This window comes from Trachemys scripta, chromosome 1, assembly GCF_013100865.1.
Source record: "Trachemys scripta elegans isolate TJP31775 chromosome 1, CAS_Tse_1.0, whole genome shotgun sequence".
In the NCBI taxonomy this organism is placed as follows: Eukaryota; Metazoa; Chordata; order Testudines; family Emydidae; genus Trachemys; species Trachemys scripta.
In genome coordinates, this window is record NC_048298.1 from 130,481,477 (window position 1) to 130,504,961 (window position 23,485).

Below are 23,485 nucleotides of genomic sequence, written 5' to 3' on the forward strand. Positions count from 1 at the left end.
GGTTCAAGTTGCCCCTCCATGTGAGGGAGAAAAGGGATGTGAAGTACGATCGGGCACCTCTTAGGGCAGTGCACAGAGCCAGAGGAGTATGGGATATTCTGCTGTGGGGACTCCCTCAGTCTCATCTGTTGCAAGCTGGTTAGTCACTGGAGCAGGGGGACTGGATCCTCACATCCTGGGGGAGTGCTATAACCATTAGGCTATAAGTATCAGGGGGTAGCCGTGTTAGTCTATATCTACAAAAACAACAAGGAGTCTGGTGGCACCTTAAAGACTAACAGATTTATTTGGGCATAAGCTTTCGTGAGTAAAAACCTCACTTCTTCAGATGCATAGAGTGAAAGTTACAGATGCAGGCATTATATACTGACACATGGAGAGCAGGGAGTTACTTCACAAGTGGAGAACCACTGGTGCCTGCATCTGTAACTTTCACTCTATGCATCTGAAGAAGTGAGGTTTTTACTCACGAAAGCTTATGCCCAAATAAATCTGTTAGTCTTTAAGGTGCCACCAGACATTAGGCTATAGTGTCACTCTCATGCTTGTGCTCTCTTGCTCTCTCTGGCCCAATAATTCTTTCATTATCTTTGCAGAGTTCAACAACTTGCACATGAGAGCTTGCGGGACCATCAGAAAAGCCATTGCCCAATGGTTAGAGCACTAACCTGAGGTGTCAGCCTTGTTCAAATCCCTTCTCCTCAGGGGAAGGGGGGACTTGAACTGGGGGTCTCCCACATCCAAGGTGAGTACCCTAACGCTGGCCTAAAAGTTTTATGACAGAGTTATTCCTCCTCTGCACCCCCTACCTCTGAGTACCATGTAAAAATGGCATAGTAGGCACCCAATTCCCAGACTGTCTATGCTACAAGCTGGGGCTGTGATTCCCTGGCTCGTGCAAATACAAGTACATTAGCCCTCATTGTGCTAGCGTAAGTATAAATAGCAATGTAGCTGCAGTAGCAGCAGGGAAGACATGCAGAGAACAAACCTGCCTGAAACCCATTGGTATGTACTCAGCCCAGCTCAGCTATGCCTCCACTGCCTCTCCCCTTCCTAGCATGGCTACACCGCTATTTATACTAACGCTAGCTCTATGAAAGTTAGTGCATGTGCACACAAGCAGAGGACTCGCATCCCAAGCTCATAGTGTAGCTGTAGCTCAAGAGAGGGTTCTTTGCTGAGAATCACAAGCAGACAGAGGCGCCTCACTGCAGCCTGGACTTGCACATCTCTCTTGTCCATATCACTCATTGTCTAAATTAGGCGGCTCCCTGCCCACATACTGACTTCTGTGAATCATATAAGAGGTCTCTCTCCCATTCATTATATTGGGAGCTTAGGCTTCCTCCTCAGGCCTTGTGAATCACATTGATTTTGTATCAGAGGGGTAGCCGTGTTAGTCTGGATCTGTAAAATGCAACAAAGAGTCCTGTGGCACCTTATAGACTAACAGATGTATTGGAGCATAAGCTTTCGTGGGTGAATACCCACTTCGTCAGACGCATGTAATAGAAATTTCCAGAGGCAGATATAAATATGCAGGCCAGAATCAGTCTGGAGATAACAAGGTTAGTTCAATCAGGGAGGATGAGGCCCTATTCTAGCAGTTGAGGTGTGAACACCAAGGGAGGAGAAACTGCTTTTGTAGTTGGCTAGCCATTCACAGTCTTTGTTTAATCCTGAGCTGATGGTGTCAAATTTGTAAATGAACTGAAGCTCAACAGTTTCTCTTTGAAGTCTGATCCTGAAGTTTTTTTGCTGTAGGATGGCTATTTTAAATCTGCTATTGTGTGGCCAGGGAGGTTGAAGTGTTCTCCTACACGTTTTTGTATATTGCCATTCCTAATATCTGACTTGTGTCCATTTATCCTTTTACGTAGGGACTGTCCAGTTTGGCCGATGTACATAGCAGAGGGGCATTGCTAGCACATGATGGCGTATATAACATTGGTGGACGTGAAGGTGAATGAACCGGTGATGATGTAGCTGATCTGGTTAGGTCCTGTGATGGTTTTGCTGGTGTAGATATGTGGACGAGTTGGCATCGAGGTTTGTTGCATGGGTTGGTTCCTGAGTTAGAGTTGCTATGGTGTGGTGTGTGGTTGCTGGTGAGAATATGCTTAATGTTGGCGGGTTGTCTGTGGGCGAAGACTGGCCTGCCTCCCAAGGTCTGTGAAAGCGAGGGATCATTGTCCAGGATGGGCTGTAGATCACTGATGATGCGTTGGAGAGGTTTAAGCTGAGGACTGTAGGTGATGGCCAGTGGAGTTCTGTTGGTTTCTTTTTTGGGCCTGTCTTGTAGCAGGAGGCTTCTGGGTACATGTCTGGCTCTGTTGATTTGTTTCCTTATTTCCTCGTGCGGGTATCGTAGTTTTGAGAATGCTTGGTGAAGATCTTATACGTGTTGGTCTCGGTCTGAGGGGTTGGAGCAAATGTGGTTGTACCTCAGTGCTTGGCTGTAGACGATGGATTGTGTGGTGTGTCCGGGATGGAAGCTGGAGGCATGAAGGTAGGCATAGTGGTCGGTCGGTTTTCGGTATAGGGTGGTGTTAATGTGACCGTCACTTATTTGTAGTGTGGTGTCTAGGAAGTGGACCTCCCTGTAGATTGGACCAGGCTGAGGTTAATGGTGGGGTGGAAGCTGTTGAAATCGTGGAGGAATTCTTCCAGAGTCTTCTTCCCATGGGTCCAGATGATGAAGATGTCATGAATGTAGCATAAGCAGAGAAGGGGCGTGAGTGGACAAGAGCTGAGGAAGCGTTGTTCCAGGTCAGCCATAAAAAAATTGGCATATTGAGGGGCCATGCGGGTGCCCATAGTGTTACCACTGGTCTGGAGGTATATATTGTCACCAAATTTGAAATAACTGTGCATGAGGATAAAGTCACAGAGCTCAGCAACAGTTGTGCTGTGGCATCATCAGGGATACTTTTCCTGACAGCCTGTATTCCGTCTGTGTGTGGGATGTTTGTGTAGAAAGCCTCCACATCCATGGTGGTTAGGATGGTGTTTTCTGGAAGATCACCAATGCATTGTAGTTTTCTCAGGAAATCAGTGGTGTCACGGAGAGAGCTGAGAGTGCTGGCGGCGTAGGGTCTGAGTAGAGAGTCCACATAGCCCTTCAGTGAGAGTGCCTTATGCTCCAATACATCTGTTAGTCTATAAGGTGCCACAGGACTCTCTATTGATTTTGTAGGCACCTAAAAATTAGGTACTGTGCTGTCAACATCACAATGCCTAAACTCCTTTTGTGCATCCAGGCCTGACTTCCCCAAAAAAGAGACCTTTATGTTCTTCACATTTATCAGGCAAAGCCAAACCTCTGAAGTTAGCAAGATCTGTAGAGTCAATATAACAAGCTGCTATATACAGCAATGGGTTTCAATTTTTGTGATATTAATTTTTTGCCTTCAAAGGTGGCCCTTAGCAAAAGATTTTTTGTTTTTTTTTTGTACTTTTGTGATCCATGTCAGATCCCGGATATCCTCTACTCTGAATATAAAGATTCAAATTTAATATTAAATTAATCCTGCCTACTTTTCTGTACAATGCACAAAAATAGCTCTGATACTATTACTGAATTGCCTATGTGGAAGTCCCACCAATGCCAAATCTTCTTACTAAACAAGAGATGCTACACTAAAAATACCAGGACATGAAAAAGAAAAAAAAAAACCATTGTGAAAATGGAAATTACTATACTCTGTTTTTTAACAAAACTTGAAACCCATAATCACTGTCACAAGAGTATATTATCTACTGAATGATTTGCACAATACAAGAAGTTAGTGGTTATTTTTCATTTTATTTTACCTTTCATTTTGTAACTGTTATGGGAGGGGGTGTCAATTTTATTCTCATGGTCAGGGTGACCTTATTACAGTTGTTTTTACAATGTTTCCAGATTATTTAAGTTATTCTAAGAAGGCTTGCCTGACATAATTCATGCTCTTCTAAATTGCACTGGGCAAATTCAGAAAACAAGAATGTTTCCAAAAATGTATAGATATCTATTCCTGCTACTGTAAATGCTGAGGTTTGAAAATTACTATGTTTCTATAGATAACATTTAAATACACACATTTTAGATCACACTCAAATATTTACTGTACAGGATATGTGTAAAAAGATGAAATATTTCACATTAATATCTTGCTGAAAGACTGACTATTTGTTTTTTTGGCAAATACATCAAGACAGAACACTGATTTTATGAACTTTTAAATGGATATACATTATTTTGTTTGCAACTTGTAATAAAATTTAACTTCCAAATAAACAGTCAATTCTGGGAAAAATACAGAGGAGAAATTCTGGTATTTAAACCAATACTCTCATCTCTTCCAGTGACATGCATCTTATTACTTCAGAGGGGTTAGTGCTTAGATGTCAGAGTCAGCGTAGAGGACACTCGAAAGATCTGGGGGAGCATATTACTCAGCTGATAAAACATTTCCTCAGATATAGTCTGTAAAAAAGACGACAAAAAAAGCATTGATTTGTTTGCTATAATTTGGATGAGTCAAACCATTCTCTCTATATTCTCCTCTCTCCTCCAGTACTTTACTCGGTATTGGAGTCTTATAGCAGCACATCTACCATCCAGATGAAGTTTCCAACCACCATGCTATGACTAGGGCCCTACTTGAATCGTGGGATGATCTTCAAATAAATGCACCCGAGTTGAGGATAAGAGATGGAAAATCGCAGAAAAGTAATAATGGACCTTTGTTAATAGCAGTAATTTGGAAAAGCTAGAGTAGACCTATTTGCTTAAGAAAAAAATGCTGGAATAATATAAACACAAGTATTATGTTATGCCTGCTAATTTTTTTGTAACCAGACATTTTGCTTCAACTCTATTCCTTTTTTTTAAGTGACCAGTACAGCATAAAATTCAGGAAATTAAGTCTTAACACAATGGCTATAGAAATCAAGACCAGCCACATTAGCCTTTTACATTTTATAGATATTAAACGTTAGTGCAGAACTAATTGCATGCTCAAAATGCATGCAAAATTGTGATCTGTGCAAAATACACTAATTAAAAACAAAATTGTGGTGGAAGCCTAATATTGCAGTACGAAATTTCCGTAATTTCCACAATATTGCGAACAAAATATGGTCATAGCTATAACCTAATTCTAGTCATTAATAGGACAAAACCTACTTGCGAATATTACCGTGTATTTACATTAGTAAAATGATCTATTTAAAGAGGATTTCTTCCTCCAGTCACTAACTTTCTCTTAAGTAGATTTAGCATAGTCCTTTTCATGATTTCAGATTGGTGTCTCACTCTCTGAATTCCAAAATTAGATCTGATTTTGCGAGTAGTCTATTCTTGGTTCTCACTGCGTAGAGGCTCATAACTTTGTGTTGACAAGTAATTTTTTAAACTTATGAATATGCTTCCAAATAATACTTCCTTCCAGTTAACTTTGAAATGTATATAACTTTAAGGACCAGAGCAAATGAACAAAACTTAGCACTGATCACAACTTTTGGATGACTTCCTGCTTCTGAAGATCATTCAGAATTCAAACAATTTGGTAGTTATTAACAGACAACTTTGTAGTTCTAGTGCACGTCTTTTGGGGCCTGATTCAGTGGAAGTATGATTGGGCTCTTGCCACACTAACTTTCAAAGATGCTGGAGAAGACCAACTGAAAGCTTAAAATAAAGTCATTTAAGCTTACACTTCATACCTTCCAAAGAAACTAGCAGTAAAGTTATATCTTTATATTAATGATAAATATGTATCCTCTAAAACACTGTGAATTCTGACTCCAGTTATCCGATGTGTCTGTTATTAAATAGAGATAATAATGATACATCCTATAATGCCTTCTATCTGTGGCTGGCAAAAAGTGGTTCAAGCATTAAGTGTCATAACACCTCTAAAGCATGTATTATTCCCAATTTATAGATGAGAGAACTAAAGCACAGAGAGGTTAACTGATTTTTTTTTTTTTTTTTTTTTAAGATTATATAGAAAGGCTAAGGCATAGCAGGGAACAGAACCCAGACTTATCAGCACCCAGAGCCCTGTTCTATTTTTGTCTCCTTCTAAGCCATACCAGGAGTTAATTTCTCAATTTAACCTACCTGCGGTACCAGAAATTGTACGGTCCGAGAAATTCCTCCATCCCATGAAGCCATTTCCATCATGAAGCCTAAAAGACAACATTCACATATTTACATGCTATATGCATTAGGTTTTCCTTTTAATGACACTTATCAGAGTGTGGTATACATTTACATCTATAATTATGATTTCAGCAACCTGGTGGAGCTGCATAAACAAAATCAGCACCTCTGGCCCATTAGTTTTCACTAGCCTGGCCAACCTGCTGGTTCAAATCTCTGGTCAGCCTGGAGATCCTGATGATCCACTATGAAGAACACCATTCTAGTCTTGAAGAGTGTGAAGTTCCAGCACTTGAGCAAACTGCACAATCTGGTGCTGGTCAACATGGAGCTGCAGTAGGCATCAAAAGATACTTTCTGGATCTGAATTATTTTGACAGCTTGCTTTCAACAACTAGCTATGCTTTCTATAGAACTCTGGTGTGAGCACACCTGGAATATTGAATTCAGTTCTGGGCACTCTAATACCAGAAATAGATTGACAGCCTGGATGAAGTTTGGAGAAGGGCAATATAAATTATCATGAGGAACTGATTTGTGAAGAAAGAGCAAAACATGTAGATTGGCTAGCTGCTGACATGGTGTTTATAGGACAGGGGTTCCCAAAATATGGACCAGTATAAGTCCACAATACCATACTGCTGACAAAAATATGTTAAACACTTTCCTAATAGTATTTTTCTATGGTGCTGATATAGGGATGTAGTATAATTGTGAATGAGCATATGGCCCCCATCTACTGGCCCCCACTAAGAAGAAACTGGCTAACTTCAAGTGTAGGGGACATAACATTCAACTAATATTTGAAGGGTTTGAACAGCAAAGATGGAGAGGAATTATTTAAATGTAGGGCACAGGAGTACAACCAGTAGTAATAGACAATAATAGATAAATAAAAAAAGGGAAAAAACTGAGGCTAAATGTCAGGAAAATTCCTGCTCGTTCACCTCTGAAATAATCTCCAAAAAAAATTAGTAGAAGCTTCATTGTGTGGGTCATTTAAAATGTCAACTGAATGAGATACTGGAAAATATACTGTGAAGGAACAATTCTGCACTGGCAGATAGATGTCTTGATGATGTAATGTGTCTTTTTTCATCTTTGTCTTCTAGACTTAGTCCTTGTCTACACTTACCGGGGGTTTGACGTATGACGATCGATGTAGCAGGTCAGATCGCTCTCCCGTCAACTTCTGTACTCCACCTGAACGAGAAGCGCAGGGGGAGTTGACGGGAGAGCATCTCCAGTCGACGTCACGTAGTGTGGAACCCACGGTAAGTAGATCTAAGTACGTCGACTTCAGTTACGTTATTCACATAGCCCAAGTTGCATAACTTGGATCGATCTTCCCCTTGTAGTGTAGACAAGGACTTATACCTGGTCTACACTAGGAATTTACAGGCATACAGCGAACATCTCTCAGGGGTATGAAAAATCCACACCTTTGAGAGACAGATCTATACCAACTTAACCCTCTGTGTAGATAACTCTAGGTGGACAGAAGAATTCTCCTGTCCATCTTGCTACCACCTCTCAGGGAAGATGGATTACTGACGCCAAAGGGAGAATCCCTCCCGTCGGTATAGATAGTGTCTACACTGAAGTGCTTACAGTGGTGCAGCTGTCACGCTCAAGTATAGACAAGTCCTCATATGACAAGTGTGTGTTAATATTACTTTTTTCCCCTCTGTTCTAATACAGTATCATGTGTTCATCACTTTTTAAACAGGAAAGAATATAGAAAACATACACATTAATGGGAAAGTTGTGCCAACAGATACAAAATTACTTCTGACGCTCTATTTTGAATTCCTCACATTTTTCGTCTCTTTTGCGACATGTAATTTTAAGTGATTTGTGCTGACAGTGAATGTGACACAGAATAATAGATGAAGCATGCACTAACCTTTGACACATTTAAACACAAGCTCTGCCCTCTTTAAGCACCATGGTATAGTCATTTCCTTAAAAAAGAAAATCTAATTAAAAATTGGTTTAAGTTAATAAAAATATCAACAAGTGGCTCAAGACAATAGCGTTGCAAGACAATGTTTTTTCTATCAGGTCTTTAATATTTTCGTGTTTATCTTATTCCAATGTCTTTATTACTCCCATATTGTCTTTACAGTCTCCAGCAAATGAGCAGGTGCGAAAGGTCATAATGCTAAACACAATTTTCTCTACTAGAAAGCAGAAAGTTCTCTTCTTAAGCGGAGGTCTCTCGAATGTCTCAGGCCATAGACCACATTTGCTAATGTTTATTGATCTGCTTCATTCTTTTCAAATATCATAGACAAAGAACACTTAGTTTTCCAATGCATTCTGGAAATGTTTATTGTTATGGATTACCACAAAAACTCAGCTACTGAGTTATTTACAGTGCTGCGACAGGCTACTGTGTGAACAGTGCAATATGCATTTTTAAGCTGAGATTTTCAAAGGGGGATATTGATGAACAGCGCCCATTTGTCTCAAGAACATTCACATGCACTATTACCATAAGCGGCTTTGAAAATCTCAGCTTTCAGGTATTAGGTACAATTAAATTGCTTATATGGTCAGATCCATACTTTGGATTGCTAGAGTAAGGATGTGTTTAACAGCCTAACTGCAGTCACTGCATTTGTTGGTATTTCTTTTGAGGACCTCTAGCTATGACCCTCATACTATGGCCACTGGCATACTAAAAATGCCTTGGGCAGATAGGTCTTGTGTTGGGGTTGGATTTATATCACAAAATAAATTCAAAAATTCAAGTGATACAGATACAAGAAGAGATGGAGGGGGAATTTGTAGCTCCGTTAAATACCAAGATTAGGTATGGTACCCTGCGCCTATAACGTTTTCCAAGAGGCATGGCTAATAGGGACTTGTCAAATAAATTTGAGATCTAGAAAAAAGTTTAAACACTGGGGAACATTACAGATGCTCCCCAACTTACGCAAGCATTCCGTTCCGAAATGCCTGGTGTAACTTGAATTTTGCGTAAGTCAGGAACATATACCCGACAATTATGCGCAAAAAAAACCAAAAAACAAAAAAAAAACACCCAACTGTTTCTAGCTTACGGAACTTTTTCCGTAAGTGCGGGTTTGCGTAACCCGGGGAGCTTCTCTACATGAATTTCGGACATTCCTTGGAATCTAAGCCAAAAAATGGAAAATACTATTTTTATCTCACTTGTAATCCATCAGTGGCAGATATATAAATGTCAATTTTATTAACCTTATTTAAAAAGAATCATTCCTATGATTCACACTCTGGAACTTCAAAAGATAAGCACCTCCCAGTATGAAGAGAACTATGCATATAAACATGGACTTGCCACTCTACATACCCTTCCAAATTTCCAGTTTAAGCACTTTTGTATTCCATAAAACCAGCAAATGGTTCTAAATCTGCACAGTGTAAATGACAGACTGTCAAACACCACATAAAGAGCATCTCTACAGCGGGGGGGAGGGGGGGAAATCAGCCTTATTTAAAAAGTATTAAACTTCTGATCATTTCGTAACACAAATACAGTTCACCCTATACGTTGCCTCAGAGGGTTGCTGTAAGCCACAGTTTCCACCTACACTAGATACAGTGGATCGTTATATATTATTTAAAAAAAAACAAAAAAAAACCTAGAGTGGCGGTAGAACCAACATCGTAAAATGGTCACATTTAAAAACAATTTTCTCATGATGCAAATCCTTAGCATCTGTTTGCTTTGCCCTTAGATTACGCAACAAATGAATCAGTTAGCACAATGCTGGACAACAGAATATATATTTTTTCAAGCTTTCCGGAAGAAATACTGGGTCTTCATTGTAATTTATCTGCCTACACAGGCTGTCTGTCACATGTAAGGTAGGCGTTTGTTGGTGGTTTTGATCCCTGTTTTGGCCTAGTTTAAAAACCAGTGTCTAAAAAGAAAGGTCCTGTTGCCCTGAAGGCAAATTAGCAGTAGTTTTGCAGTCAGTAAGGTCAAAAAACATTTGATACCTTAAAAGGACCTACCGAAGAAGCAGGATATGACACCAGTTCTTGGACAGTGTCAGAGGAGTACAGATGTTAAGTGTTGGGGACACTCACGGAAATAACAGATTGAACACAGAACGCCAATGAATTAAACCCACAAAAACTCAAATATGAATTAGAACCCGAATCATTACTGTGTTATCTTTAAAAGTGATATACTCATGATTTCACTATGCTATCAGGTTATTTTTCACATTCAGAGTATTCCACTAAGGTTCATAAGGCTACTCAGACCAGATGGGCAGGGTCCTATGTGCCAGTGTATGGGGTAAAAAAGATACTATCATTCTGGGTTGAGTTTTGATTAGTATCACTCTAGTGAGGTGCAAGAAGTGTTCAGGGAGTATGGTCTGCAGTCAGTAACCATGATCTCATCACTGTCTTGCCCTGTAAAAATCTATCAAAAAAAAGAGCTTGATTTGTTAGGAGGGCCATTGTCTAGGACAGAGGTGGGCAACCTACGGCCCGTGGGATCCTCCTGTCCGGCCCCTGAGCTCCTGACCCGGGAGGCTACCCTTGGCCCCTCCCCTGCTGTTCCCCCTTCCCCGCAGCCGCAGCTCACTCTGACCCCGGTGCTCCGTGCTGTGCGGTGGCGACGGCATGGCTGAGGGGGGGAATCCTGTCTGAAAGGAGTTCAGCCAGTAACACCGATAAAGCATGTGATGAGAGAAATCTTTGCTTTGAATTCACTTTGCTTGATAAGTTAGGTATTAGTTTGTGTTTTAACTTTTATTTCTTTGTAACCAATTCTAAATTTTATACCTTATTACTTGTAATCACTTTATCTATCTTTCTGTAGTTAACAAACCTGCTTTATTGTTTTGTTTAAAGCAGTATGTGTTTCGATTGAAGTGTCTGGGAAGCTCCATTTGAGATAAGGTTTGTGCATGTTATTTTCTATTAACAAAATTACGGACTTTCTATGAGCTTGTGTTATTCAGAAGGGTAGTGGGCTGTACACCACACACATTTCTAGGGGCAAGTCTGGGCCTGGGAGTTTGCTGGTGTCACTCTGACACTCACATTCAGGAGTGGCTGGCTAAGAGCACTCATAACTCATCTGGGAGTAATTTACATGCTAGAGAGGCTGTGTGTGAACAAGGCCAAGAGTGGTTGCAATGTGAAAGGGACCCCAGGTTAGAGAATTGAGGGGACACAGCTGGCCATCAGTTCAGATTGTACCCTGGGGAATGTCACACAGGTGCTTAAGTTTTTACAGCATCAGGCCCTATAAGGGCTAAAAATAGAGAGTCAAGTCCTGAAGTCTCTAAGCAGTTCTCAGTCAGGCAAAAGTCCAATTAATTTCTATACATTTGCCTTAGTAAGGACCGGGCTACAATAGTTATACTCTGACTAAATGTGAATTTGGTAGCTGTCTCATATGATATATCTGATGGAAATGAGGAGTGGAATTGTTTATAGTGGTACAAGGGCACATACCCAAAATAATCTGCAAAAATGATACAAACAGCCAGTTTATGCTACAGGTAGTAAAATCTCCATTTCTACTTTTTGGACTTTTCAGAAAATGTTCTGCATCCCTGTAATGGTCACAATAGGTGCCTGACTGACACCCCTGAGAAATGTTCTGCTTTTCTATAGAACAGTAATACAGGCAACAGAGGCCACAAAATATTCCTCCTCTTTCTATCCATGGCAACCACAACACCTGAGGAACAAAGCAACAGCTCTGAGCTGAGGGAGGGAGGGGGATCCTGTCTGAGAGGAGTTCAGCCCATCTGCTCAGACTGCCAGTTGTGGTGTTTTCAGTGATGAAATGTAAACACCCGTCCATTAGGAAATAGCATGAAGTTACCTCAGGTTATGCAGCACACAGGACAGAACCGGGTTTGCACACATTGAAGTCTACAGAGTGTACTTTTTAAAAAACCCAGCAGTATTATTATTACAATTATTTGCACTGCCATATCACCAAGGGGCCCCAGTTATGGACCAGGACCATTAGGCACAAGTGAAATAGGAAAAGCAACTTTTTTTGTGACATTCACTTTATATGAAGTCCCAATACCAGTAAAAGAGAAGTCACCCTTCATTCAGGTTAATAAACTCCACGCAGTTGCTAAATTATAAAAATCCATCTATAAAAGGGCTTTTTTTTTTCTTTTTTTTTTGCAGAACAACAAAGAAAGCTCCTGATGAATGCCTGTCACAATGAAACATCTCAACATCTCTGCAGCTGTGCTCCTGGTTAACCACTTTACAAAAAAAAATTTTTGCGTAGGTGGTAAACACAACTTTAGAAAACAAGGTTTCCAAAGGCACCAAGTTCAGATTAGCTTTCAGAAATCTGATATTGTTCATTTCTCCCTGTCAAATGTATTACAAAAGTTGTATGTTTTAAATTAGGTCAGCCAGCTGCAATAATTTGTTTGTTACCAACAGTTCCAATTCAATTCACAAAGTATATCAAGGATGAATATATAGTTTTGCCTAAATCTACACATACTATGCTGGTCATAATGTTTATTCTGCAAATGCTTAAACCAGAAAACCAATACAAAAAGGGAGATAAAAGAAATTAGCATTTAAGAATCTAAAGAGCTAGGTGTTCATTCTATTCTTCAGTTTCACACATTAGAACATGTCTTTTAACTAGGATCCCATCAGAAAACGAGGAGCAAGTCTACACTACAGTGCTAAATCGGCACAGCTGCACCAATGCAGATGCACGGCTGTAGCACATCTGGTGAAAACATGCTATGCCAACAGGAGAGCCATCTGCCATCAGCATAATTACTACACCTCGGCGAGAAGCAGAAGCTATGTTGGCGGGAGAGTGTCTCCCACTGACATAGCACCGGTGAGAACCATGAAAACTTGCGTCGCTTGGGGTATGTGTATGTGGTTTTCCACACCCCTGAGTGACATAAGTTACAGATGCTCCCTGACTTACGCAAGTGTCGAATTTTGTGTAAGACGGGAACGTTTACCCGACAATTACGCAAGAAAAAAAAAAAAAAAAGCTTACGGAACTTTTTCTGTAAGTGCGGATTTGTGTAAGTTGTGTTTGCGTAACCCAGGGAGCGTCTGTATATTGACTTGGGCTATAGTGTAAACCTGCCCTTAGAGTACAAGGATGGGATATATATAATTTTTTTTTTTTTTTTTTAAGATTATGCAACTGAAAATAAAACTGAACTAAAGGTTGAAGAAAATCCACAAAATATATCACAGGAATCAACTGATGTTCTCCCTCCCTAATTAAAACCTAAGACTCAAGTTCTGATAACCAATCTCCATGAATAGACTTATGCCTGCATAGATCAACTCAGGTTTGCAGCCTGAAAAAAGGTTTATATCAGAGATAAGATTTCATTTTTAAGAGAGTTAATTATCTAGTTCTAAACTTTTAGGTTGAAGTATATAATTATGCACAACATTAACTGAGAGTTTCCTAACTTTTGCACAATTACATCTTTTACAATAATAGGTCTTGATCCTACAAAAGAATCTGTGCAGACCCTATGTCTGTGTGGAGTGCCATTTAAATCAGGATCCCTACTGGTGATTCCTTTGCAGGACTAGGGTCAGATTGATTAGTTTCTGAAGAAGGACTATGCAATGCTAAAAGTAGTGTTTTAAGTTAGGTTGCTTTTTCCTCCCTCTCCCTTCTCCCCCCACTTTTTTTTGTTAAATATAAAGACTGAGACCATCCTGTACTATCTACAAATAATAAATAGAACACAGAGACAAACAGTGCTAGTACGCTCTAAATTTCTCACCTCCACTCTTTTTCAACCAGCATCAATGAAAACTGGGAGTATGGCACAGCTACTGTAGAGCTTTCTCAATTAGACCAGCAAATGTAGGAATATGCTACTTTTCTGAGTGCAAATATAGAGGTTAAATTACTCTGTGGTTTTGTTGGTTTTTTTTGTTTTGTTTGCTTTTACTTACCTCTGACATATCGTGTACCAGTAGAAGAGGGATGCTAATTGTAGTAATATCATGTGTACAGCAAACTTTGAGAATATTTCTGAGGCCCATGATCGCAGGATCCCGAGCAGTAATGTTACCAGACCTTACATTATCATCCACACACAGATGAAAAGCAACATGAATTTCAGAAAGATTTGAATGGCGTGTGATGTAAAATTCTCCTGCAAAACAATGAAAGAGAATGTAATCTCTATCATGCTAGTAATCTATACTAAATACAAACATATATAATAAACATCAAAGCATGCTGGGAATGACATGTTTTAATACCAATGGTCTGAATCCAATGTGGTGTGTAATGCTCCTTTATCAAATTAAATCAATTGCTGTACTTTCTTACTGTTATTTTAAAGACACAAGGCAAAATGTGCCCATCTAACCTAGATCAGTAGCTATAAATAAGAAAAGACACTAACAGATGTAAAAACCTGCGGAACAGTGACACCCATCCCCTGTTCACATTGACCCAAGACTTATTTCCATGCTTTTCCACTGTATTTAGTTGGCATCAGAGATCTGGTGTAATAAGGCACGGCAGTGCCAATATAGACAGATATGATCTATATGTGGTAGAAGACGTCAGTAGAGAAAAAAAATAAAGAGGAGGTGTAACAGTGAAAACATATACGCAAGCAGTGAAGTGCAGACAGATGTGGGAGGCGGAAATACCCAAAATGGATGGGTTAAAATAAAGGCTACAAAAAGCCTGTGGGAAAGGATAGTGGGTTATCTAACAGGAATGTACAGGAAGATGAAGCGGGTTATCAGAGAGCATCAAAATTAAAAAGAAGGTGTAGTAATGGGGGTTTGTTTAAAAAGTGCCTAAAAACTATTTGTCAAAAGGTATTTTTAGACTTGGTGGAACACAGTTTTAATCCCCAAAGTGGAGGAAGCAATGAAGGGCAATGGAGTCTTGGATCTGATATTAGCCCAAAGTAACAGAGATAAAGGTGTGAGGAAATTTTGGGGACAGCCACCACAAATTAAGATGCTAATCCAACAAACAGATCCACTTGGGTATAGCCCTATTGAAGTCAAAAGGGAAATCTCCGGGGGGAGGGGGAAGGTCACCTGCGTGAATCTCGTTGCAGGATTGGGACCTAATTATAAAGATGGGATATAGAAACAGCATCAGTAGGATGCGGATTTTCATGAACAAAATATTTTTGAAATTAAGGATATTGTAGGTGTTGTAAAAGCGGCAAACAAGCCAGTTGGAAAGTGGAGAGAGAAAAGGGGGGAGAATTTAACACTACTCTTCTACCAGCAGTGACACAAAATATAAACATTTTTAGAAGTAGCCGAAGGAAAGGTATGTGAATGAACTGGAATACAAGAGAATTATAAATCATAAAGGTAAAGGGGTCAATAGAAAGGAAAGGAGGTGTGTGCAGCAAAAAAAAAAAAAAAAACCACCCGCAGACAAAGTAAAGGAGGCAAAAGGAAAGAATACTTGTGATGGGAGGTGGCAAGGGAAACAAAGTTCTGAGTTGGGCCCTTTGCTTCTGGTAGGCTAATTTCAACACTGCTTACGCAAAACAAGGGAGAAATGTTATTCTCCCTATAGGGCTGGTCTACATGCAGTTTGTACATTAATTTAACTGCCCTGGTTTAGAAACAGCTTTAGTGAAATCAGTGCAACCACCACACCCCCAGCTTGGACATCTTCACATCAGTTTGAATGTCTTTTAGCTGAAGTTGGCTTGTAATTAAACTAAACTAATTTAACTGAGTGATTTTAAAAAGTGTCCACATTAGGAATTACCCTGATTCAACTAAAGCTGTTTCTAAATAGTGCACAAATTGTGTGTAGATGTTCAAATCATTTCTACATAAACTTTTCTTACTAATGGGACAACACATACAGAGAAGCAATGAGAGATTTCCTCCTGAAGTCCCTGGTTAAATAAAGCATTTAAGAATATGCTTAATTTTAAGTGTATGAGTAGTCCCACTGACTTTAGTGGGACTACTCATTTGCTTAAAGTTAAGCACATGCTTAAGTGCTTTGCTGGATCACAGCAATAGTGACCAGAATCAACTATTTTAAAAGACAATTGTTTTCTGAAAATATTTCAATACTCCTTCAAATATTGTAAGGTGGGTTGTTTTTTTATTAGCAAAACAAATCTTAGGCACAGACTGGTTAAGCGACTTTCCCAAAGTCACATGGCAAGTCAGTGGCAAAGCTGGGAATAGAAACCAGATGTCCTGACATCCAGACCCGTGCCTTAGCCACAAGAACACCCCTTCTCTCTGATTCAGGGCAAGCTGTGTTTAGTTTCAAATTTGTGCTCTGAATTTAGAACTAGAAAAATATGTATCTATAAAGCACAGTCTGCTTTAAAAAAAAAAATACAAATCCTCATAATAGTACTCACCAGGCAAAATATTTGATTGGTTTCGTTCAATATTCTTGGACTTATCTTCATTTCCACCATTTCTGTTTACTGAATCTGTATGTAATGTAACCATTAAATACTGTACATTGTATATAAGCTATGTATTACATTAGCCTTGGTAAACGGACATTAAATATTTTCACTCATCACATTTTAAGAATTTAGGAGCTGATCCAAAGCCCTCTGAAATTAATGCAAGTCTTTTAATGGACTTTAGTAGGCTTTGGATCAGGTCCGAATTGCAAAATCATCTCTGACTTCGCTTTCACACAGCAGTCCTTTATTTAGGCGTGCTCCGAAAACCAAATGCACTCAAAATATAATAGAAACAGAATGCTATGAACAGACTTGGAAGGAAGAAAGATTGTTATTTCACTGTACTTGCAAGGCACTCAGATACTATGATGTTGGGGACGCATAAATATATAGTCACTCTAGGCCAGTGGTTCTCAACTCATGGCCCACCTGGGGCCTAATCAGCACACAGCTGAAGCCCATGTAACATCCTCAGGGCCATACAGGTAGTATGCATACTGTGTGGATGTGGCCCACATAACACAGAGCTGCATATGTGGCCCAATATGGTAAATAGGTTGAGAACCACTGCTTTTCTTTCTTAAAGCTGCCCTCGCCCCCCCTTGGTCTCCTAATTCTCATTTATTTTTATGGTCTTAATTCTCTAAAGCAGGGATCGGCAACCTGTGGCACGTGGCCCGCCAGGGTAAGCTAATTTGTTTACCTGCCACGTCCACAGGTTCAGCCGATCATGGCTCCCACTGGCTGCGGTTCACTGCTTCAGGCCAATGGGGGCAGCGGGAAGCAGCAGCCAGCACATCCCTCGGCCCACGCCACTTCCCGCAGCCCTCATTGGCCTGGAGCGGCGAACTGCGGCCAGTGGGAGCTGTGATTGGCAGAATCTGTGGACGTGGCAGGTAAACAAACCAGCCCAGCCCGCCAGAGGACTTACCCTGGTGGGCCGTGTGCCAAAGGTTGCCGATCCCTGCTCTAAAGTCACATTAGAGTCTTACAGATAAGAGGAGAGCAGTAACTTGATTTTGCAAACAGGAACATAAATGTTTATGGAAGCCCATTAACATATAACCAACAATTTACCATTCATTTTATACAAAAAGAATTTAAAAGAAGTATAAAAATAAGAAAACAACAATGATTTACTACATGAAATGAATTATCGGTACTACTTTGTATCAAGGAAAATTATGGAGATGTTTACATAAAACCGGAAGTAAAAAAAAAAAATACTGAAAACTATTTTCATAAGACTGTCTACTACAACATGCTGGTTCCTAAAGGAAAATAGTTTCTCTATATACTTTTTTGAGCCTACTCACGTTACTGACTCACTTAAACCACATAAGTACTTCTTTGCATGAAAACAAAAGAATGAGTACTGCCTCAACAGCATGTGGTTGAAGATTTCCTGTCATTTTGTGCAATCTCTTAGCCACTTGTAAATACAAGGTAGAGGGGTGAATGATACACTTCCCCCCAGTCCTCCTGTTAGTTAGGATATTCTCTTCTTTACTACCCAATGGTTGTGAAGGAAAAAATAGTAACTCCCTCCACATTATTGAAATTTCTAAATCTTTAGACAGAAAATAAAAAAAATAAATCAGACTAAAATTTGTCCATTGCTATAGGCAGGCTTAAATCAGAGAGAGGGAGAAGGTACGGCATGCCAGAACCTTTCCCAAGCTGCCACTTTGTGCATCAGAATCTCAAGATTTTTTTTTTAATTAAGTCTTTTCTGTTAACCAATGCCATATCGTGTGCCCAAGTTTACAGACAGACTGGAACAATAGCTCTAAGAGGGGTGAATTTCCCCATTCATCACACAGGGCATTAATTCAGTTGCTGGTGTATTTCAAGTATAACTAACATCTCATTTTGTCCTCATGAATGTGGAGATACTGCCACTTGATTGAAGGGGAGAAAAATAAAGATGGAGCCAAGGCATCCAGGAGAACCTATCGGTATATTTGAACACCACTGAGAGGTAAACAAGCCTAGAGGACATACACAATCATATTTTGATTATCTCATAGACTCATAGACTTTAAGGTCAGAAGGGACCATTATGATCATCTGGTCTGACCCCCTGCATGCTGCAGGCCATAAAACCGTCCCTACCCCTTCCCTGGACTCTGCTGTTGAAGTCCCCAATCCTGTTTTAGGTGACTTCAATCGGCAGAAACCCTCCTGCTAGAGATCCCTGCCCTATGCTGCGGAGGAAGGCGAAAAACCTCCAGAGGCTCAGCCAATCTGCCCTGGAGGAAAATTCCTTCCCGACCCCAAATATGGCGATCAGTAAGACCCCGAGCATATAGGCAAGAGTCTCCAGCCTGACCCCGTCAGCCATTATACAATTTACCTACCATTTCTTGGTTTTCCTTGACTACTATGTTATACCATTAAACCATTCCCTCCATAAATTTATCTAACTTAATCTTAAAACCAGACAGGTCCGTCGCCCCCACCGTTTCCCTCGGAAGGCCGTTCCAATATTTCACCCCTCTGACGGTCAGAAACCTTCGTCTAATTTCAAGCCTGAACCTCCCCACGGCCAGTTTATATCCATTCGTTCTCGTATCCACATTAGTACTAAGCTGGAATAATTCTTCTCCCTCCCTCGTATTAATCCCTCTAATATATTTAAAGATAGCAATCATATCCCCCCTCAGCCTTCGCTTTGTCAGACTAAACAACCCAAGCTCCTCTAGTCTCTTTTCATACGACAGGTTTTCCATTCCTCTGATCATCCTAGTGGCCCTTCTCTGCACCCGTTCCAGTTTGAGTTCATCTTTTTTAAACATGGGAGACCAGAACTGCACACAGTACTCCAAATGAGGTCTCAATTATCTGCTCAATCTATCACGAGTGGCCTCTCAAGCAGGCAGCTTCTTTTGTGGGAGGACACTGGAAGAGTACCTGTATCTTTTTTCTTTTAAAAATTTGACTCCGGCTATACAGAGTTTGTGAAAATGTCATAACAATTAGCTTTTCTTATAGTATTTTCTTTTAGGGCTTGAGCCTACCTTTTGACAGGACACACAAAGATGTTACAATCATTACAGGATACACATGCATGAGTGTAGAAGCTTAGGATATATGGCAATGTGCACTATATTAAAGTGCACATTTGAATCCTTGATCTCTGCTCATCAGTAGCTTGGAAAGGGATAATACTAATGTTGCTCCAGGCATTATCAGAGGGACTGGTAAAAGTTATAAAATTGTGCCAGATAGCTTTCTCCACACCAGGACCAATGAGTCTAAAACTAATTCAGTGCCAGTTAGAGTAAACAATATCAAAGAAGACAATTACTCTTTGCTTACTACATAACAGATATTGGATCCTGTCTTTCGGAGATCTCTAAAGATTTAAGTGTCAAGAAGAGAAAGGACCTAACAGATGAATGTTTTTCTGCCTACATATGAACCTTTAAAAAGACAAATTAAAATGAGAGCTGGCTGAATTACTGCTATGAAGCAAAGTAAAAGTAACTTATATTGGAAACCACAGATATCCCTAATGTTTCTGTCTTCTCGGAGCTCTCTAGCTTACTTTTATTGCAAATTTTGTATGTTAGTTTCAGACAATCAGTTTGGCAGACCATTTATGCTTCAAGAGACAGAAGCGATCTAATAAACTATCTCTCCCCCGCACCCAATCCCAAAGTGCTTTATGGAGGTACATCCCCATTCTACATAGAGGGAAACTGAGGTACAGAGAGTAACTTGCCCATACAGAGAGTACAGAGTAACTTGCCCATACAGACACACACAAAGCATTTAGTCACAGGGATGTTCTATTTTAAGAAAAATAATTCTGATTGACACTGACCATGCTGTCTTTTTGACTTACTGCTGCGCTGTGCTCTAGCATAAAGTACAACCTGCTGCACAATTTCAAGCTGCTCTTGAATCCCAGGAAAATGGAAATCTGTGCATTCTTGGCAAACTGTTGCAAAATCTAAAAGAAAGTAAGTTTAACACACAAGTTGCGGCTTTTGTCTGCAAATATTATATAATTTTGTGCTAGTACTCTAGCAAGCTAGTGAGAATAGCAAATGTATCTACTATGCTCCACTTGAAATTCAAACAATTTACAAGAGAGCTAGAACATTTTTTAAATAAATGGATTATTTAAAAAGGAAAATCTTCAAAGACTGATATTACATACCAAGTAACCTAAAAGACCATGCCTGAACCAAACAAATACTGTGTGCATGAATTAGTTTTCTCTCTTATTTTGTAAGACATATACATTTGAATGCTGTAACCTCTTTTGTTGGTACCTACCATAAATATTTTAGTGAAATGTGTCAGAGTGTTAGTTACCAACAACTGGTATGACTACTAGTGTAAAAAGTTATGTGCTGCAGACAAAATGAATTAATAGTTAAATTTCTCACACAACATATCTAGGAAGCCAGAATCAGAACCCTAGTCCTCCAACACCAAAAACACAGACCTTACAACTACAGAAGATTGCCCCAGCTGGTAGCAGACTCCTTATCCTTTCTGTGAACAATAGTATGCATCTCCTTAGATCAAAGTGCAATTCTGGTTCAAAATTAATGATTATTAGTATTTCAGAGGTGCATAAAGGCTCCAACTAAGATCAAGGCCCCATTTTGCTAGGACGGGGACACACACACACACACACACACACACACACTCTCTCTCTCCCCCCCCCACTTGTTTCAATGGGACTACTCCCATAAGCAAACATAAGGATTTAGAAATCTTTGCAGGCCCTAATATACACATGCTTCACATGGATAGTTCTAAAATATCTGCAACATGGGGGCTAAATAAGCGAGACTATCAAAGTAAGTTATAAGACTTTCTTCTACTGTACTGAGCACACTGTCAGCCCTGAACAAATAACACAGCCCTGATCCCACAATGCTTACTGCATGGGCAGATTGCTGTGCACCTATGGAGCCCCATTATCTTCATTGTGGCTCTACAGTCCACTTGTAGATTTATGTTGCAGGATCAAGGCCTAAGAATTTTCCTCCAGTCACTCTCTAAATAAAAGTCACCAGGTTCAGGTTTTTATTTGTTATTAAAAACAAACTGAATGGGAAAATACCTTCAAAATGTGTAGAGTGCACACGATGCTTTTGCTATTATTCGCTAAATAAGGAAGCTAATGATTGAAAAGTTAGGAAGTAAGAATTTTTATATACCTTGTTGACCTCCCTGGTATGTGACCAGGTTAATCTTAAGAGGGCTTTTGGGAATGTTTCTTAAGAAGTAATTTTTAGGCAGAAGACATTTTCCCCCCTTAGCTCTAAGGTCTAATTAGTTGCTGCTATATATGATAGAAGTTGCTGCCTTTTTAAATCTTTGTTTATTATGACTTCTAAACAACATCTAGGGATTAGGACAAGCAGCTTTTTGTCTGTTTTGATAAACTGAAATAAGTAAAAAATAATTATTGTGAGTATGAAACATACTTTTAGGATCTGAAGCAGACTAGAAATAGTAGTAATGGCAATTATATCATGATGCAGTTTCTTCTGCTACTCTGTTTTTATTCTCTTGGAATACTTTACTTCTCACTGGAAGTATTTTTTAAGGAAAGGATACAACAGGATGTCAGGGACAGGAGACCCAACCAGTAACAGTGGCTCTGGCCAAAACAAACATTTGAAATGTAAACATTTTTGTACTGAATTTCAGGCGGAAGCTGGGAGAGGTCTGTAATGCGGTTCAGAGAAAGCCGATGTGGCCAAGATTGGAACTGGGGCAAATAAAATTTCAGTTGCCTTGCCCACAGTGGCTAACCATTTATACAAGTCTAGCTATTTAAAAGGAGTGCTCTCACAACTGCTACCAGTTCCGTTTTCTGGAGCAGAAAGCACATACAACTTTCATTGACTTCCACTCAAATTTGCAGTTCTCAACACTTCTGAAACTCTGGCTTTTTTTTTTTTTTTTTTTTTTTTTTTTATAAAGATGCCTAAATATGGACTTTAAAGCCTAGCTTTAGGCACCCAACTGTGAAAACCTTTATCTTTGTAAAGATATAGGCAGTGCAGCAAACTCTGGAAATACTATTAATTATTATTATTATTATTATTATTAAGCAAGTTCCAGAATAGGCAAGTGAGAGAGGGATCCAGACACTTAAGACTATTTTAGTAGTATGTTGGAGGACAGAGATAAGCTGAAGCAAATTCAGCTACAAGATTTGAGATCTGTCAGATAAAGAGAGAAATGGAGGACTTGTGGTAAAATCAAGTTTTATAGGAATTGCTTCTTTTTGAGAAGGGATAGGGAGCAAAAGTAAAGACTGCAAGGGTAACTTTGGTGTTCGCTTCAACAATGCACTGAATTAGATGACTTACCTCTTTTGATGCCACTGTATGAACTGATTCGGTTGTCTACCAATAAAACCAGGCCACAAAGAGAAGTTGAATAGAGTGACAATGCAGTTTGAAGTCTGTGAAGCTTTACTCCACTTCGGTGATTGCGTTTGTGTTTACAGAAGTCCAGTATATCAGCTCTCAATAATCTCAAATTATGCATAGTTTTCAACTGGGCTCCTGTGTAGAAAGCAAACCCAAAGAGTGCTGAATACAAACAACTTCAGATATATTACTAAATAACGAACTAGAATATTCATTGCTATCAACCCTTTAATGCTCAAATATGCATTGTGCATGTGTGTGACCAAAACTTAGAATGAAGATACACAACAAATAATCAAATGAGGGTAATGAGTGCATTTAGCATCTATAAAGGTGTCAAGATTTTATACTACCGATAGTAGCAATTTACAAGACTAAAGGGTCTGCTAAGACCATGTGTGTATGATAAAGGAAGGTAAATCTAGGCCTCTAAACAAGTCCCATCCTCCACCATGAGACAGAGGAAGAAATATGTAGGTTGTCAGCACATGTCAAAT

General features: G+C 39.6%; 1 protein-coding gene across 9 annotated transcripts in view; it reads right to left on the reverse strand.

The window, feature by feature from the left end:
- Positions 1-3,788: 3,788 nt before the first annotated feature.
- Positions 3,789-23,485, reverse strand: part of C1H12orf4 (chromosome 1 C12orf4 homolog) — a 29,208-nt gene continuing 9,511 nt past the window's right edge. For 5 of the 9 annotated variants that reach the window (XM_034785055.1, XM_034785038.1, XM_034785087.1 and 2 more), the window contains exons 8-14: positions 22,926-23,123; positions 20,398-20,536; positions 16,522-16,598; positions 14,099-14,301; positions 8,061-8,118; positions 6,113-6,180; positions 3,789-4,471 (exon numbers count right to left, since the gene is read on the reverse strand). In XM_034785055.1, the coding sequence (XP_034640946.1) occupies positions 4,379-4,471; positions 6,113-6,180; positions 8,061-8,118; positions 14,099-14,301; positions 16,522-16,598; positions 20,398-20,536; positions 22,926-23,123 (836 nt within the window). In that variant the 3' untranslated portion in view covers positions 3,789-4,378. The remainder of the gene's footprint in view (positions 4,472-6,112; positions 6,181-8,060; positions 8,119-14,098; positions 14,302-16,521; positions 16,599-20,397; positions 20,537-22,925; positions 23,124-23,485) is intronic. The other 4 variants (XM_034785095.1, XM_034785063.1, XM_034785074.1 and 1 more) reach the window with 3 other exon arrangements.